The 18,856-nt window shown below is 44.6% G+C and overlaps 1 protein-coding gene across 1 annotated transcript in view; it reads left to right on the top strand.

Moving 5' to 3' along the window:
• notch3 (notch receptor 3) overlaps nt 1-17,956 on the top strand; it is a 32,124-nt gene extending 14,168 nt beyond the window's left edge. Inside the window, exons 5-33 of the mRNA XM_048188591.1 lie at nt 551-673; nt 764-997; nt 1,092-1,247; nt 1,370-1,555; nt 2,518-2,631; nt 3,707-3,820; nt 5,071-5,304; nt 5,395-5,505; nt 5,791-5,983; nt 6,075-6,220; nt 6,437-6,670; nt 6,759-6,911; nt 7,012-7,240; nt 8,260-8,461; nt 8,587-8,743; nt 8,837-9,021; nt 9,154-9,286; nt 10,383-10,637; nt 10,731-10,843; nt 10,967-11,499; nt 11,584-11,910; nt 12,198-12,346; nt 12,453-12,672; nt 12,767-12,857; nt 12,965-13,133; nt 13,265-13,569; nt 13,659-13,806; nt 13,895-13,992; nt 14,077-17,956. Coding sequence (XP_048044548.1) covers nt 551-673; nt 764-997; nt 1,092-1,247; nt 1,370-1,555; nt 2,518-2,631; nt 3,707-3,820; nt 5,071-5,304; nt 5,395-5,505; nt 5,791-5,983; nt 6,075-6,220; nt 6,437-6,670; nt 6,759-6,911; nt 7,012-7,240; nt 8,260-8,461; nt 8,587-8,743; nt 8,837-9,021; nt 9,154-9,286; nt 10,383-10,637; nt 10,731-10,843; nt 10,967-11,499; nt 11,584-11,910; nt 12,198-12,346; nt 12,453-12,672; nt 12,767-12,857; nt 12,965-13,133; nt 13,265-13,569; nt 13,659-13,806; nt 13,895-13,992; nt 14,077-15,576 — 6,812 coding nt within the window. The 3' untranslated portion in view covers nt 15,577-17,956. The remainder of the gene's footprint in view (nt 1-550; nt 674-763; nt 998-1,091; nt 1,248-1,369; nt 1,556-2,517; nt 2,632-3,706; nt 3,821-5,070; nt 5,305-5,394; nt 5,506-5,790; nt 5,984-6,074; nt 6,221-6,436; nt 6,671-6,758; nt 6,912-7,011; nt 7,241-8,259; nt 8,462-8,586; nt 8,744-8,836; nt 9,022-9,153; nt 9,287-10,382; nt 10,638-10,730; nt 10,844-10,966; nt 11,500-11,583; nt 11,911-12,197; nt 12,347-12,452; nt 12,673-12,766; nt 12,858-12,964; nt 13,134-13,264; nt 13,570-13,658; nt 13,807-13,894; nt 13,993-14,076) is intronic.
• Nucleotides 17,957-18,856: the final 900 nt, after the last annotated feature.

Raw genomic sequence — 18,856 nt, 5'->3', positions numbered from 1 at the left:
ACTCATGCCCATCCCTTGGATTCGGGGTTTCCCGAAGCGTCTGGACTTTCCAGGCAGTGATACCTCATGCTTGCTATAAATAGCTCAGACTGAGTGAGAATAAGATACAGAAGAGAAAGAGAGTGAGCAAGAAAGTCAAAGCGTGGAAGAGGGAAAGCAAGTGGGCTGCCGGGCAGGAATTTACTTTATTGCCTTTCTGCTCCCCTCTGGGGAGCAAGCAGGAAATGTCGCTCGCCAGAGAGGAAGTCATTGAAACCATGAGAGATTATAAAACAAGCAAACACGGCAGGGAGTATGGCCCTCTAGAGCAAAGCTCCGTCAGGTCCTGGCTTTGCCGCTGTGGGAACCGCCATGAGAATATGTAAACACTCGACACCTACTGAACCTTTTTACTGCTCACTTTACTCTGTTCATCAATTTATCAGTGGTTGTGGAGCAAGATTTAGTGTAAGTTATTAGGTGTGTTGGGGAAGTGAGGAATAGATCTGGCATTATTATTCCCACATTTAACCCCCCCGCTTCCTGTGTCATATTTCATTTCTCCGCCCAGGCTTCAGGGGACACAACTGCGAGGAGAACGTGGATGACTGCCCTGGACACAAGTGCATGAATGGTGGGATCTGTGTAGATGGTGTCAATACATACAATTGTCAGTGTCCACCTGAGTGGACAGGTAAATATACACTTTTTTCCCCCATGTATATTGTTAATTTTCAAGTTAAAATAACTTAAAATAACTTGACATTTGTCATTCTGTCCTTAGGCCAGTATTGTGCTGAGGATGTCAACGAGTGTCTCATGCAGCCCAATGCTTGTCACAATGGTGGTACATGCTTCAACACCATTGGAGGGCACACCTGTGTATGTGTCAATGGCTGGACAGGGGACGACTGCAGTGAGAACATTGACGACTGTGCCACTGCTGTCTGCTTCAACGGTGCCACGTGTCATGACCGTGTGGCCTCCTTTTTCTGCGAGTGCCCGGTGGGCAAAACTGGTATGACTGTTTTTATCTTATTTACCCTCCTTATTTTTAGGTCTTGTCTGTTGTCTTTCAGAGTGCAAATAGTGACATTCTGCTGTCCCTACAGGTCTGCTCTGTCATCTGGATGATGCTTGTGTCAGCAACCCCTGTAATGAGGGGGCCGTGTGTGACACTAACCCTCTGAACGGCCGCGCCATCTGCACCTGCCCTGCTGGCTTTGTTGGTGGAGCTTGCAACCAAGACATGGATGAATGTTCTATTGGTAAATTTACAACATTTTGTATGGCTCCCTCTCTCGTTGATTCTTTCTGTCTCTCCCTCATCTTTGTTTCTCTCAGTAGAGAGTAAAATTTAACTGACTCCTCTGTCTCTCTCTTGTGCCAGGTGCCAACCCCTGTGAGCATTTTGGGAAGTGTGTAAACACAGAGGGTTCGTTCCAGTGCCAGTGTGGACGGGGCTACACTGGTCCTCGCTGTGAGATTGATATCAATGAGTGTCTGTCCATGCCCTGCCAGAACGACGCCACCTGCCTGGACCGTATTGGCGAATTCACATGCATCTGTATGCCTGGTATGTCAGTGTACTTGACCCTTAGCTTACACAAAGATGCTAAATCTGCTTCCGATCAATGTGGACTTCCACAGTATATGACTATATAGAACTACTTTGGAAAACATGCAAAGTTCAGAAGAGAAGGGTTTGTTATGTAATGTCGATTGGGGAGGCGGGGAGGGTAATTCAATTGAAATAGAAGTACTCAGTCCACATGGGTAAGTGACAGAAACCACAGATCAGTGTTGGTTTTGTGTCTTCACCACACACGTTCGGTAAAAACTTGTACCCTGCACTACATGGATCTTTAGGTTTTTTGGGGAACTATACAAATCGGTGCTGGGAGTGGGGTGTATTGGGCAATCTGGGAGAGAGGGGGAGGAGTGTGCAGTGAATTATAATGAGATCTTGAGTGGTGGGAATGGAGTGGAACAATGGGGCCCCTCTGTGCTCCGTTCCTCGCCCTTCGCACATAGAGAGAGAGCAAACTTTTTCCCAGCACTCTCATCCCCTCCCCCCACTTCTGCTCGTACCCCTTTCATTTCCACAGACACCTCTTCTTCCCCACCCTCCTTATCGTCAACTTGGCCCTGGCTCACGTGGAGGGGCCAATTCTTTCTGATTCCATGCCGCCGTCAGTGCTCTGGCCCCGGCCCACACTCTGTTTCACCTGAATGGGGTGACACACAAGAGCAGCACTCTGCTGATTATAGAACATGTGTGTTCTCAATGGAGAGATGACCACAGGGCATCCTGTGGACAGTAGGGTGTGGTGCTTCTAGTCAAAGCAGGGGCCTCAGTTTGCATAGACGGAGCAATTCTCCATTTCCTTGGAGACATGAACTTGCTGTAGGGTGCAGTGTAGCAGAACAACTCAGTGTGTCTGTGGGCCCCTGTGTTGTGAGAAACTGCAGTCCGAGATCTGTCTTCAATGCACTGAGTATTAGAACTGTGTTTCACTCTGGTTGTCTCTCTATCAGGCTATCAGGGGAAGTACTGTGAGGTGGACGTTGATGAATGCGAGAGCAACCCCTGTGTAAATGACGGCATCTGCAGAGACATGGTTAACGGCTTCACCTGCACCTGTCAGCCAGGTATGAAACATGTAATTTTCCCAGCATCACCAGCTCAACAGTATGTATGAAAAATTTGCTTGTGTGGTCACTTAATATACAATCTCGATTCATGTAATATCAGGCTAAACCCAGCTTTGCCCCCTAGCTTGATAGAGTTTTTGCGTAATTACTCATTAGAGTGAGGTCTTTAGCGCTATGCAACTGCGTGCACAAACAAAGACACCATTGTGGCCCCTCTACACAAGCACCCCCCCCCTTCCCGACGTGTCCATAAAGAAGGGACAGCAGTCTCACCCGTCTCTCTCTGCATAGAGGTGGTGGGGGGAACAGCAGTCCTGCTAATGAGATTCTTTTCCATGTCCGCAATTTACATCTGGGGCAGACAACCCCGCACCCCCCATTTAGCTATTGAGCCGGTAGCGTTTGTGCAAGGAAAGGGGGAGGGCCACTGGCCTTGAAGAAAACAATTCTAGCATCTCCCCCTTCTAACCTTCTGCCCTAGGCATCAACATAGATCCCATCATAACACTGTTAATCAACACAACACCCTCTAAAGATGCAGAAATGAACATTTCTGTGGGGCCCCAGCCATTTTTTTCATACTAGCTAGAGCGTTTTCCCAGACAACGGATATCAGTCAGTGTTTAAAGCCCAATGCACCCCTCACAAATGCACATTTTCCAGATAACTAATTTTAATCGCTAAAAATGTTGATTAACATCTGCCAAAAAAATGTATAAAGAGATAGTTAATATTCAAGCATAGTTTTAAAATAATTGCCCACATGCTATAATGCACAGGTCAACTATAGAATATTTTGCTTCAACTCAAATGTTTTAAATTCGGGTTCTCAATGGCCTGGGAGAGTGTCAAGCCACAGTGCACGTTATTGATGATCTACACGACTGAGATCATAAATTCAAATCTTTAACAATTGAAAACTCAATTCCACTTTGAATTATCCAATGTGCAGGCATCTACAACTAGACCGAGCACTACTGCCCCCAAAGCTGAACCTAATGACCCGTCAGTGTGTGGAACTCACCTCTGCTGCCTCAGACTGACCTCTAACCTCTATGTTTGCCTGTCCCAGGGTTTACTGGCACCATGTGTCAGATCGACATTGATGAGTGTGCCAGCACTCCCTGCCAAAATGGAGCCAAGTGCATTGACCGGCCCAATGGGTATGAATGCCGCTGTGCTGAAGGTAAGCTGCTTAATGAAGATGTGTGTATGATTGTGTGTGCCTGCTGTGTGAGAGTTTTGTGGATCCCTTCAGGGTTCAAAGTCAAAATCATCATTGCTGACTACATCCATACAACTGCCTGTAGTGATCTCAGGGTCAGATGCTTTACTTCATGTTTCTGTGATCATAATGCTGGGCATACTGACGAAAAGCCCCAAATCCCCCTCCTCTGCCCTGCAGACCCCAATGTCACAGGGTCACCAAGGCCGACAGCTGCTGATGTTGGGGGTTATGCTCTGTCATCACCCCGACATCTGTTCATCTGTAACCCGCAATGCATACCCACACAGCGACGTATGGCACAACCAAAGCTTTTCACATAGTTGTGCTTGTAGGAATGGCTGTTTTTCTGGGATTGATTTGTCCAACAAATTAGCATGAGCTTGTATGTGAATGTCTTGGGCTAAAGATACAGTATGTACCGCATGTGTCTCTTGGCTTTTAGAAAGCAGAGATGTAGAGTTTGTGTATTGTCTGAAATGGCCTGCTGTTTGGTATTCTCCGTGCTCCAGTTCCCCTCTGCTGAGCTGTCCCGTTAGCTGGGACGCAGGGTATTGTCCTGCTACTCGAGGGGACAAAAGCAGGTCTGTGAGGCCTGTGAAGGGCTCTCTCACTTTCTCTCTCACTACTGCAGCCCAGCCCTGCCCTGCTCCTCACAAGGCTGCTGCCTTGACAGCCTGTCGGCATGGAAACCACGGGAACAGAGACTCCAAACTGTAGAACCTTTCACAAGAGAGAGAAAGAAGGAAACGGAGGTAGCAGACAGAAAAGAGAGAAAAAACTAATCGAGACTGGGGAAAGAGGAGAGATATTTTCAGACCAAAAAAGCAGGGGGGCAGTCTAGGGGGTGCTGGATAAGAAGGATAAAGAGAACAAGCGAAACCGAGGAAGTATTTACACCCCAGACAAAAACACAAATACAGGGCATTGAATCACAGTGATCATGAGCGGACGGTAGGAAAATGGAAATACTATGAACAAGGACAATGCAGTTTTGTCTCACCTAGCTTGTGCAGTAATGGTCCGCAAAGGGGAAATTGTTCTTGACAGGCAAGAACCACAAATACAAGAACCTGTAGAGCAGCAGAGACTTCATGTAAATCTGATACCTCTCCGTTCTCACCACCTCACTCAGCTCTTGAGATGTCGGGCTAACAGAAAAGCACCATTCTCTGCTTATTCACTCTTACACATCTCCTCTTTGTCCTCAGGGTTTGAGGGAAGGCTGTGTGAGAGCAACATCGATAACTGCAAGCCTGACCCGTGCCACCATGGCACTTGCATAGATGGCATTGCCAGTTACACTTGTAACTGTGATCCTGGCTACACTGGCTACCGCTGCGAGAACCAGCTCAACGAGTGCCACAGCAACCCCTGCCAGAATGGCGGCAAATGTGTGGACCGAGTCAACAAGTATATCTGCCAGTGTCAACATGGCACCTCAGGTGAGGGATGATGTATTACTAATTCACCTGTATTAGCGATATTCCGTTTTTTGCATTTCATATTAAAGAAGGTTTTTGTTTCCCACACAGGTACCAACTGTGAAATCAACTTTGACGACTGTGCTAGCAACCCTTGTGACTACGGAATCTGCAAAGATGGCATAAACCGCTATGAATGTGTCTGCAAACCTGGCTTTACCGGTGAGACCCCTATTTTTTTATATACTTTTTAAATACCCCCTTGAGCTTGCAAATTCATGGAGATACAGAAGAGAAACCTCGGTTAAACTATTCTAAGCTGTCCTTGTTGCTGTGTAATTATACAGTTAATTACTGAGTAATATTAATTGACATGCTGATTACACAGGTTAGTTGCTTGTAATTATGCATAATTTACTGTTGTTACTATACATGTAAAATAAGTAACAAGGACACTGTAAAATAAAGTGCCACCGAAACCTCGTTATAAACTTCCCTCCCTTTCAGGACCTCAATGTAAAGATGAGATTGATGAGTGCCAGTCGAACCCCTGTCGCAACGGAGGGACCTGCGTAGATGATGAGAATGGCTTCCACTGCCAGTGCCCTGAAGGCTTCCACGACCCATACTGCTATTCACAAGTGGATGAGTGTGCCAGCAGCCCATGTTTGCACGGGACCTGCAGGGATGACCCTAATGGGTACGGCTCCATTACAACCTTTAAAACCATTAGGAAGTAAATAAATGGGGACTTGTTTTGAGTGTGACTCTTGTTTGTATTGCTCCTGTAGCTATCGGTGTGACTGTGAGCCTGGATGGGTGGGTAAGAACTGCGACATAGACCGAAACGATTGTTTACCCAGCCCCTGCCAGAATGCAGGCACCTGTATCGACCAGCTCAATGGTTTCACCTGCAAGTGTCGGCAGGGTTTTAGAGGTGAGATATGTTACATTAGCTCAGTATGTGTATTAGAATAATAACAACGAAAAGAGATTTTATTACATATTGTTCTACCAGGAAGAACAGACTGTCCTCTCGTATTTTATTTTCAACCTCTGAAAAGGGTGTAATGTTTCCCTGCAAGTTCTTAGGAATTTCACTGCTTTTGCCAGTAGCTACATTCTGACAGCTGTCTTTCACTCCCAACCTCAGGTAACTTATGTCAGGTGAACATCAACGAGTGTGCCTCCAGCCCATGTCTAAATCAAGGCACCTGTGTGGATGGAGTCGCCAGTTTCACCTGTCTCTGTGAGCCACCTTATAGTGGTCCCACCTGTGCAGAACTGCTCACACCTTGCTCTCCCAACCCCTGTGCCAACCATGCTTCTTGTGTGCACACACCCGACTACCTGGGCTACCAGTGTAACTGCCAACCTGGGTGGCAGGGTAAGTCACTAAACACATTCTGATTCAAGTCTATAAGAATTGATTTTGCTGAAGCATGTCTTAACTCTGAGTGTCCTTCACACCACAGGTCAGTTGTGTAACAATGACATAAATGAATGCACCTCTAACCCATGTAAGAACCGCGGGACCTGTACTAATACTTTGGGTGGCTACGTGTGCTCCTGCCGTGCTGGCTACACTGGTCCCAACTGTGAAACTGATATCAACGATTGTTCACCAAGTGAGTCAAATCAAACATAGACCAAGTTTTTATTGCAGATCATAGAAACCTTTCCTCTGCGTGGTTGGCATGGTCTAATGGTGTTCTCAAATTTTGCCAGACCCCTGTCTGAACGGAGGATCCTGTACAGATGGAGTGAACTCATTCCGTTGCAGCTGTCTGCCTGGCTTCACAGGGGCTCGCTGTGCTACCGAGGTGAATGAGTGTCAAAGCGGACCTTGCAAGAACGGAGGCACTTGCACCGACTACGTCAACAGCTACACATGTACCTGCAAACCAGGTTTCACAGGCCTTTTTTGTGAGACCAACATACCAGACTGCACTGAAAGGTGAGACCATGAAGTCGCTCATAGCTTACAAAAAAAAGCTGTAGTAGGGCTGCTTGATTATGGCTAAAATCACAATTATTTTTGGTCAATATTGAAATCACGATTATTGGTGGCTGATATGATCTTACTTCAAGTCTTATTTCACGATTAGTTATTTTAAATATCTGTGAAGTTACGAAATTATCGATACTTAAATAAAAACTAATGCTAGGTTAACTAATGTAAGAAAAATGTCCTTAAAATGATTACATAAACAGTCAGCAATACAGTAAGAACAAAGAAACTAATTACAAACAAAACCAACAAATAAATACAACAGAATAAAACTAAATAAACAGTGTTTTAAGTCTACTAACAGTGGTATTCAGATAAGCAATTGCCTTTGAATAATCAAACTGTACACATTAATTATAGATTAATCCTTATTAAAGCTACTTAAGTTATTCAGTCAAGATCTGTTAGTGATTTTCTTTATCGTTTGTTGTTTGATCATCATTAATGACAGACTGCAGCAGGGATATTAGGCTGCTGTCACTTTAAGAGCTACTGCATGGATCCAATATACTGATACACAATCGTTTTCTTTCTCAACTGTGTACCTCTACATTTTTGTTTGTACGCGTTTAGGCCTGTATCAGAAGCCCATTTTCTTATATGACTCAGAGAGCACAGAAAGTCCCCTGGGGGAACAGTGTCCCTTTTGCAGCTTAATGTGCTTTTAATAACGCTGTTTAATATCAAACATGTCCCGCAGTTTAGCAACACTAGACTGCATTTTACAACACTCACTTATTTGGCTTATTTAGATGTTAAGTTTGGGCTTTTAGGGAGGAACGAAAGTGCACCACAGTGAAGGAAAGGACGGTGCATTGGACAGAAGGCGGTAGTGGCACAATAATCGTTTTACTTCAATTATCTTGTTTTCATAATAGTTGGAAGCCAGAATTGAAAATCAATTACAATTAATTGCACAGCCCTACATAGTAGCTTATAAACAAATCATCTTCCCTTTGTTTTAGCTCCTGTTTTAATGGAGGTACCTGCACTGATGGGATCAATGGCTTCAAATGCACCTGCCGCTCAGGATTCACTGGAGATTACTGCCAGTACGAGGTGAACGAGTGTGACTCTCAACCGTGCCTTAATGGAGGAGTTTGTCAAGATGCCTTGGAGTCATATCGCTGCTCATGTCCGAAAGGTTACACTGGCCCCCGTTGCCAGGTAATAAAATATTAGAATAGAATAAATAATAAATAAATAAATAAATCGAAGATAGAATGGAATCAATGAAAATAAATTGTAAAATAAATTACAGATTTAAATTAATTTCTTTATCTCTCTTTTAGTATCCAGTTGATTGGTGCAGGCCTTCTAACCCATGCAAGAATGGTGGCCGCTGTAGACAGAAAGATGCCTCCTTCACATGTGACTGTTTGGGTGGCTGGTCAGGTCGTTATTGTGACATCCCAGGAGTGTCCTGTGAAGTTGCAGCCAGACAGAGAGGTATATAGAAATGGATGTGAACTTTTTTGACATATACAATTTCACTATGATCTTCTCCTTATCAATGGTCCACACACTCTCTTTCACACACAGGTCTCCAGACAGATGAGCTTTGCCACCATGGTGGACACTGTGTCAATACTGGTAACACGCACTACTGCAAATGTCCTGCAGACTACACAGGCAGTTACTGTGAGTCCCAGTTTGACCACTGTGAGGACAAACCTTGCCTCAATGGTGCCACCTGCAGGAGCTACATGGGAGGATTCACCTGTGATGTAAGTCATCTTACCACTGCTATAAATAGCATATACTATCATTCATACTAGTACGAGGCCTAATTAACTATAGAATATGAAGAACTGAAGATATTTCAGAACAGATGTTGGACTGACCTGTTTTTCCTGCAGTGTATGCCTGGTTATGAGGGGAACAACTGCGAGAGAGAGGTCAATGAGTGTCAGTCTCATCCGTGTCAGAATGGAGGAACCTGCATTGACCTGGTGGGACATTACATCTGCTCCTGCCCTCCAGGAACACTAGGTAAGATAAAAATTCTAAAATTATGGTGTCAAATATACCTGAATCATAGAGTCCTTTAGCCTCAAGTCCAAAAACCAAAATATACACTACCATCAAAAGTTTGTGGTTAATAAGATTTTTTTAATGTTTAAAAAAAGTCTCTTATGCTCACCAAAGCTGCATTTATTTGATACAGTAAAAATACAATAAAACAGTAATATTGAGAGAAATAATTACAATGTAATTTACTCCTGTGATGCAAAGCTGAATTTTCAGCATCATTACTCCAGTCTTCAGTAGCCGGGTTTCTATTACAGATTTGCACAAAACTTGTGTGATTATTTTCTAAATGTTGATAAACTTATTGTGAAATGACGGCATCTATGCAGCTAAAATGTTTTTTCTCCCGCAATAAGTCATTCCAAAAATTATGGCAACAGATGTTAGTAGGTTTAAGTATATCGCAGCCACTGCACTACCCATTATTTTTAATCGAAGGAGACATAGGCGTGTTATCCAAACATTAATGGCAGGGAAAGCCCCTTATACTTAGGAGTGGCCACATATGAGGTGTTTCTGGGTGTTTCTCCCTCCTATCTGCTTCAAAGTCTTGATAAATTGTGGCATTTCTTTGTTGTTAAGAATCCAGTATTCCCATTTCTTTTGTCTTTTATGAGTTTAATGAACTCTGTCTTGTCTTCTGTCCAAACATACCGCACCATCTTTAAAGAATGATCGACTTTTACGTAAGTCAGGTACAGTTACAGCAGTTTTGTGAAATATCCCTTTTTCGAATTGCCTGAAAAACCACCTCATGCGAACAAAATATTTGTGATATGAGTTTCTGCGAAATGTACGTTTCCATTGGGCGCATTTTCAATTAGCAATGGAATGGAAATGCAGCTAGTGTCATGTGATCCTAAAGAAATCATTGTAATATACTGATTTTCTGCTCAAATAATAAAAAAAAAACATTCCTTATTATCAATGTTGAAAACAGTATTAAAAACAATATTCATTTTTTTCAAGAAATCTTATTGTCCATGAACTCTTAAATGGTAGTATCCATAAGCTGAAATAATGTCACTGTAATGTTTTTATTATGACCTTTTCTTAGGGGTCCTTTGTGAGATAAACGAGGATGACTGCTCAATTCCCTCATGGCCGCGGGGGACACTCAAGTGTCAAAATAACGGCACGTGTGTGGACAGGGTTGGAGGGTACAGGTGTAACTGCCCTCCAGGCTTCACTGGAGAACGCTGTGAGGGAGACATCAACGAGTGCCTTTCCAATCCCTGCAACCCTTCCAACAGCTTAGATTGCATACAGTTGCCCAATGATTACCAGTGTGTGTGCAAGCCAGGCTTCACAGGTGAGGGATGTCTGAAAACTGAAAAATGTGTCGGTGAGGTACATATGCAAGATTGTGAGGTGTGTGTAAATACTAACTTCATTTTGCCTTCAGGACGAGGGTGTCAGAATAGATTCAGTGTGTGCGAGTCTCAGCCCTGTATGAATGGAGGAGTATGCTCCGTGTCCGGCAGCTCACTGCTGGGATACACTTGCACCTGTCAGCTTGTGAGTATTCAAGCCTTATATGACATAATGTATCAAGCATATCATTATCATGTGTTTCCATTTTTACTGTACTGTATTAAACTTCAAAAGCAACTATTTAACTCCTCATTCTCTCTTTCTCAGGGGTACGCAGGTGCCAACTGTGAGAGGAGCATGAACTGCAAAGAGCTGCCTTGCTACAATGGTGGCAGCTGTACTCTCACCTCACGAGGTGCTCGTTGCACCTGTATTCAGGGCTTTGGTGGGCCGCTGTGTCAGCACCGCAGCAATGAGGGCTGCTCCTCCAAGCCCTGCCGCAATGGAGGCTTGTGTACAGAGGAAATTAGCTTCCCTTTTTTCCACTGCCAGTGCAGCACCGGCTGGACAGGCAAACGATGTGAATCCAAGGAAACCAGGGTTATGCAGCCGCTACCACCTCTTTGCCCTATTGCTGAATGTCACGGCAAGGCCAATGACGGTGTGTGTGACAAAGAATGTAATTCATTCGCCTGCCGCTGGGATGGAGGTGACTGCTCTTTGGCTGTGAACCCCTGGGCACGCTGCACAGACCCTCGCTGCTGGCGGCTTTTCAACAACAGCCAGTGTGATGAGTTCTGCAACAATGCAGAGTGCCTGTTCGATAACTTTGACTGCAAGAGCAAAGAGAAAGTCTGCAAGTATGTCCTTTACTATTTTATCATGCTTCATATCTTAGGATAATTTGTGATTGTCTTTCTCTAATACACTCTCTCTTCCCTCAGCCCCATCTATGCGGCATACTGTACCGACCATTATGCAGATGGGCTCTGCGATCAAGGCTGCAATACTGAAGAGTGTGGCTGGGATGGACTGGATTGTGCAGGGAAGATTCCAGAAGATCTTGCAGAAGATGTGCTGGTTATTGTAGTTCTTCTGCCTCCAGAGGAGCTGCTAAGGACACAAACTGCTTTCCTACAGAGACTAAGTGCAATCCTCCGCACTACATTGCGCTTCCGCCTTGATCAGAATGGAGAATACATGATCCGACCCTATACAAGCCACAGGACACTCATTAAACGAGAGCTTAATCCTCAGCAGGAGGTTATTGGGTAAGTTGTGGTTACTGAAGTAAACAATGAAATTTCATTTACCTTTGTACAACAAAATTCTGCAGTCAAAATGCAGTCATCACACTAGGAATGTTGCCCTTCTCACTGCAGATTTCACATCGTTTTTTTTTTTTTTTTTAACTTTGAATACATGAATTTGCTTTGTTGACCAATTTGAAGCTGCTTAGTTTGGAAGTGCTTCGTGCATAGATAAAATATTGGCAATGGACCTTCTTTGTCTGCTAATGTGAGCGCACCTTTACAAATACTCTTTGGCTCCGTTGCAGGTCCATTGTATACTTGGAGATAGACAACAGACTATGCTCCCAGAACTCAGATGACTGCTTCCGCAATGCTAACAGTGCTGCTGACTACCTGGGTGCTCTGTCTGCTTGTGAAATGTTGGATTTCCCTTACCCCCTTAAAGCAGTGCGCAGTAAGTATCCACACTTACACCAACTTAACTGCTGCGTTACATTGGCCCCATTGGTCCAGCTGCCTACTTTTAGCAATTTTATGATCATTTGCCAATTCTCTTTCAGGTGAAAAAATTGAAGATGATATTCCCAAATGGGGTAAGCTACTACTAGTAGGGGTTGCTTCCCTATTCTTGTTGGTGATCTTGATGGTGGGCATGTTGATTGCCCGCCGCAAACGTGAGCACAGCACACTCTGGTTCCCTGAGGGCTTCTTCCTTAAGAAGGAAACGAGCAGTAACAAGAACCGCAGAGAACCTGTGGGCCAAGACTCCCTGGGCATGAAGTGAGTCGCTAATGCAGTATTAGTGCAATTGTCAGTATACTTCATCAAAATATCCCTTTCATAGGCACTAATTAGCATTTATGACTCTTTGCAGACACATGCCAAAGACAGTGGAAGAGTCTCTATTGGCTGATCACAGTGACCAGTGGATAGACACAGACTGCCCAGAGGCTAAAAGACTTAAGGTGATCGAACATTTATCATTCCTCTTTCAATGTATAGGTGTATGCATCAGTGAAACAGTTATATATGTGAATGAACAGCCTTAATATTATCAGCTTTTTATGTACAGGTGGAAGAGCCCAGCATTCTGTCAGATGTTGAGGATGCAGTTGACAGCAGACAGTGGACACAGCATCACTTGGCAGCCGCAGATATCCGTATGCCACCTTCCATGGCTCTCACACCTCCTCAGGGAGAGTTTGACAGCGACTGCATGGATGTCAACGTCAGAGGCCCTGGTATGATATGTTTGGCTGTCTACTCTTGGTCCTTGGTTGGATCCAGTTGCCCCCCTTATTGGTGGCCTTGCATAGATAAACTTCAGATTACAAATTGATTCAAAACATTTATTAACTATTATTTCATATAGATGGCTTCACACCCCTGATGCTGGCATCCTTCTGTGGAGGTGGGCTAGAGCCAGAAGTGACTGAAGATGATGACTCCGATGAATCCTCAGCCAACATCATATCTGACCTCATTTACCAAGGAGCATCGCTCGCAGCTCAGACCGACCGCACTGGAGAGACCGCTCTACACCTGGCTGCACGCTATGCCCGAGCTGACGCAGCTAAAAGACTCCTGGATGCTGGGGCTGATGCAAATGCACAGGATAACACAGGCCGCACACCTCTGCATGCAGCTGTAGCAGCTGATGCACAGGGGGTTTTCCAGGTAAAGTCACCTACAATCAAATACATGTTTGAACATGGTCTATTGAAGCAAAGTCAGAGCTGATATATCCCATATTCTTGCATCTTCAGATTCTAATCAGGAACCGTGCCACAGACCTAGACTCGCGCATGTATGATGGCTCCACTGCTCTGATCCTTGCGGCCCGTCTGGCAGTAGAGGGCATGGTGGAAGAGTTGATCACCTGCCATGCTGATGTCAATGCTGTTGATGAAATTGGTAAGCAAAAAAGAAAATGAAACAACAGAGTTTCTGCTCCAGATGTGAAGTTTCATTGATGGTTGCATATTACGGTTTCTCTCCACAGGAAAGTCAGCTTTGCACTGGGCAGCAGCAGTCAATAATGTTGAAGCTACAGTTGCCTTGTTGAAGAACGGTGCCAATAAAGATATGCAGGACCTCAAGGTATGCAGTTATGTACTTTTGAAGGCTTTCATAATATCTATGTCAGCCATGTTGTTAATTTTTTAATCTATTTATAATTTTCAGGAGGAGACTCCACTATTCTTGGCTGCCAGGGAAGGTAGTTGTGAAGCAGTGAAGGTGTTGTTGGCTCACTTTGCCAACAGGGAGATAACGGATCACATGGACAGGCTCCCTCGAGATATTGCCCAGGAGCGCATGCACCATGACATCGTACAGCTGCTCGATGAATATAACACTGTGAGAAGTCCGCAGGGCCATGCAGGGGCAGGTCACCACCTGTCTGGTAGCCATACACTCTCACCACTCATGTGTCCTCCTAGCAACTTCCTACAAGGGCTGAAAAGCACCCCGCAGGGTAAAAAGAACCGTCGCCCAGGGGCTAAAGGCATGGGTGGGCAGCATGCTACCAGCCTGAAAGATTCCGCCAAAAGCCGCAACAAACGGCTGACGCTAGACATGCAGAGTGCTTTGCTGGAGAGCTCCGTCACGCTTTCCCCTGTCGACTCGTTGGATTCGCCACGCGGAGGCGCCAGCAATGCTGGCTACGTCACCAATCCAACCTCACCAGCTGCCATGCCCTCTCCTGGCCTTTTCCACTCCTCCATGTCTGTCCCTTCCACTCCCATGGTGCACAGCAGTATCCTGGATGGCACCAGCCCTTTTGCGGTTTCCCTGGCACAGCTGAGTGACCTGGGTGACGGAGGACTCTCGATGCAAGGGCGTGTGGCCATGCAAGGAGGCGGCGTCAACCAAGGCCCCCACAACTACGTGCTGAATGCCGGCCAGATGAGCCTCAACATGGGCATGGTAAGTCCAGTAAGCGTGCCGTTTGACTGGCACAGCCGCATGCCTCCATCTTCTCAGTGCAGTCAGCCCATGGTCAACATGGTGCATCCAGCAAGTAGCCAAGCAGGCATGCTCCCTCAGACACCAACACTGCAGCAAAGCAGCATGCTCATGCACCAGCAGCAGGTTTTCCGTAATGCCCAGCAACCCATTCTGCAGCCAACACCCGTCTCCAACACGCCCTCTATTAGCCCGGTCAAACTGCCGCCTATTGCAGAGCAGCAGCCGCAGCAACTTCACAGCCTTGCCCTTACCAATCCCAACCTCACCCGCATGGGCTCCTCCACTCCCCCGACACCACAGCAGGCACAGCCTCCTCCAGCTTTCTACCAGCCACAGCAGCCACAGCAGCCGCAGGCTCAGCCTCCACAGGCCACAGCAGCCCCTCAGGCCTCGCAAGCACAGGCTATCCCATCTCAGGCCCCCCCGGCACAGGCGAGCAGCAGCACCGCAGGCCCGGAGGATTACCCCACTCCGCCCTCCCAGCACAGCTACACCTCTGCCATGGATGCGACGCCCAAGCATTACTTGCATGTGCCTAGTGAACATCCTTACCTGACCCCTTCTCCAGAGTCTCCAGAGCCCTGGTCTAGCCCCTCCCCTCACTGTGTATCTGATTGGTCTGACTCCACCCCCAGCCCGGCTGTCACGGCTCCTGCTCAAACCCAGATTTCCCATGTCCAGGAATCCAGTGGGAAGATGCAGGTGTTTGCTTGAACAGCTCGACCTACATGTTTGTGACTTTGAGAGAGTAGAGTTGACAAGCGTCACTCTAGGGCTTGTATTTTTACTTACCTGTCAGCCCATTTCCAAGATTTTAATTGGATTAGGATTGACTGTTTTGCATCAAGAAGACCGTCTGCTGGTGTCTGCAGAAAGAAAGTTAAAGGGAAATGTGTTGTCTTAAAAAGAAGACAATTTAATGAAGTAAGACGTTCTGTCACAGATGGACTTGTTTTTTAATTATAAAAAAAAAAAAAAGTATATGAAGAATACCACGTCTTTCATTTCAAAGACTTGGGGACACTCCTGAAACTAACAAACTTTATAAAAAAAAAAAAATAGATTGAGAGAAAACTGAAATGTTGAAGGAAATTCCTTTCTTTTTATTTATTGTCTTATGTTTTTCCAAACTGCCTTGTGGGTGTTTCGACCCTCTTTCTGTCTCTGTTGTTTTTAGTGACCCACATAACAATTGCCTTACTACTTACAGTGTATCACATGGGACTCGTGAGGTCTCCTCAGGATCCATGTTGCTACTGTTACAAGAGGAGCAGCTCATGATTGCTTAGCTCGCCTGTTCCGCCCCTGGTTTTATCAGCAGCAATTGATACAGTCAGAATTTATACACCGGGCTTTTGAGTGACACACACACAATGAGATTAGAAGTTTTAGTGATATTTATTTAGTCTAGCATTCAGAAACAGATTGGCACATGAAAACAGAGGTATATAGAGACCAACACAAGTTAAATATTCTGATTTAAAATGATTTTATACATTTTGTAAAAGTGTTTGTATGAATGTAGAGGGGCATCTGTGAAGCACTTCAAAAGGGGAAAAGCTTGAGAGAGAGATGGTAAGAAAACCCTGAAATCCTAGTTCAGCATTTATAACGACAGTGCATAAAAGCGCCTCTCAAAAACAGGCCAGTGTTTAGAATCTTTTTCAGTGTTGTGTTGTATCAGTGGAAATGATTTTACTGAACATATTTCCTTCAGTGACCTCACCGACTTACAAAGGCCTGAGCTGGCCAGCGCTCTTCCAGCTCCCTCTCAGAATCCCTGCCAGTCACTGCCTTATAGTCTTGCCTTGTGTAAATTTGTTTTATTTTGCATTATTTTTATAACCACATTTTTGGAACCACAGTTAATTGTGGAACATTGATGTATTAAGCTGTGTTATTAGGCTGCTGCTCTGCGTCACTTCTTCAGTGACACTCAACTTCCTTTCCGCAAACATTCCTGATCGGAACCCACCAGCCGGGCGCTCGTGGAGCCGCTGACCGCTGCGGAACTGATCTCATCGTGTTCATGATCCCTCACGAACACTTCATTTCAGTACTGAACAGCTGCAGCTTGACATTTGACCACCAGAAATTCTTCCTCTGGGGCTTTACGAAGCCATGGCAGTGTAGTTGATTTATTTTAATGTAATTTGATCCCTCAGGTCCAGCATTTCCATGTGGTCTAATCATATTCTAGTTCCTTTTGGTTTGGGTAGTGAGCATATGTGTTGTGTGTTGGGTACATGGCTAACGGGGTTGCTAATGGTCTGCTAGTGCTCTGTCACTCCTCAGGGAGGTGTTATATAGCATGCAGTGTTGTCTGCATCTTTAGCAGTTCCCACCCCATGAGCCTAGACGATGACATCTGTCGTGTCTGGTCAGAAGGCGTGAGATGGGAAACGCTACTATGTAGTGATGCCCCTGGCTTTCTGCAACATGTTCGTATGTTCGTCCCCAATAATATTCCCAACTGTAAGACCTGCATTTGATGACATTTCCAGTTTGTCTTGCTATCGCCAAGAGAAACATGCCCATTTCACTAAACTATGACATGTAAACTTTGCTTTTATTCAATATACGAGTTTGACAAATTCAGGCACAAATACTAAGTGTACAGCTATGAAACATTTCAAAGCTTGAGGTGGTTTTGGAGCACATTCTGGACCTCTTTGTTCTTCTACATAAGTACTACTAAGCTTAGCTAATCAAGCATAAGTCTTCCTTTTGTTCATAACCTTTCACTTCTGATGAAACAGTTCTCCCGATATTTTTGAAATTTCACTACCTGTAAATATGTTTCGCCTTGTTTAGGTCTACTTGTTTATGAGAAGTCTTATGTTTCTAAAATGATTATGTACTAAAAAGAACAAAAAGTAAATGTACTTTTTTATTAGCATTATTAAGGTGAGGATGTGACTATATTGGTCTTGCGTAACTAGAACAGCCATAGATATTTCCTATCATCATTATTAATTTTCTATACTTGTTTAAAGTAGTTTAAAATCATTGTATATAAACAGCTTTTCACAGTTTCTTTCTACAAAGTTGTAAAATATGTTACTTCTAATAAAGCAGTAGAAACTACATCCCACTAATGTCTTGTTCTTTTTCTCACCTCTTTCATATTTCCATGCGTGTTGAGTCCAGTAGTTTGTAGTTCGCAGAAAAAATACAGCCATGATTGAGCAGCGGGTAGGCCTACAACATGAAATATGCAGATGTATGTAATTTCCAACAAATATAAAGATTTGTATTTAAGAGACAAATTTTGGAATATGTAAGGGATAGGCTCATAGACTAAAAAAAGATTGCTGACGCACCTTCACTCTCTTCCATTGTAGTAAGTGAAGCTGCCAGTGTGTCAGTTTGACGCTGACATCTTGATTCTCGAGTCTGCCCATCGTGAACTTGGAGCCCGAGTCTGCGCAGTAGTGACCGCGATATCATGTTCCCGGCCACACTCAGAACAATTAATTATGTCGGTGTGAAATAAACAGTTATGGAAATATAGAGATTAAAGTTAAAGCTCCAGTCACCTCCCGAAGATCCAGAAAAAAGTCTGTTGGTTACCAATGAAGAATCACTTCACTCAGAGAAGCTGTCAATCATGACCCCAGTTTTTATAGCATCAAATAACTAACTAAAACCAAACTTTTTTAAAGAACGAACACTTGAACTAACACCCCAGTATGATAAAAACTGCCTAAGATGACAGAAATTGTCTTTGGAAAAAAATATTTGAAGTCTAATTTGATTGTTTAGTTTGTCATGTCCCATTACATTTTATGGAGAGGGCGGGGTTTATGACCTATACTGCTTCCAGCCACCTGGGGGCGATCGAGATGCTTTGGCTTCACTTTCAGGACTTGTGTGGCACGCTTGGATAGGCTACAGTCAATCGGCGATTATGGCAACAAACTCCTCCAACGGCAAGGAGAATAAAAGACTTTGAACACTAAGGCCCTGTTTCCACCTGTATTAAGATGCGCTT

Source organism: Megalobrama amblycephala, linkage group LG1 (assembly GCF_018812025.1).
Source record: "Megalobrama amblycephala isolate DHTTF-2021 linkage group LG1, ASM1881202v1, whole genome shotgun sequence".
Lineage (NCBI taxonomy): Eukaryota > Metazoa > Chordata > Actinopteri > Cypriniformes > Xenocyprididae > Megalobrama > Megalobrama amblycephala.
The sequence above is the reverse complement of the archived record's forward strand: the minus strand, read 5'-3'. Positions and strand labels throughout refer to the sequence as shown.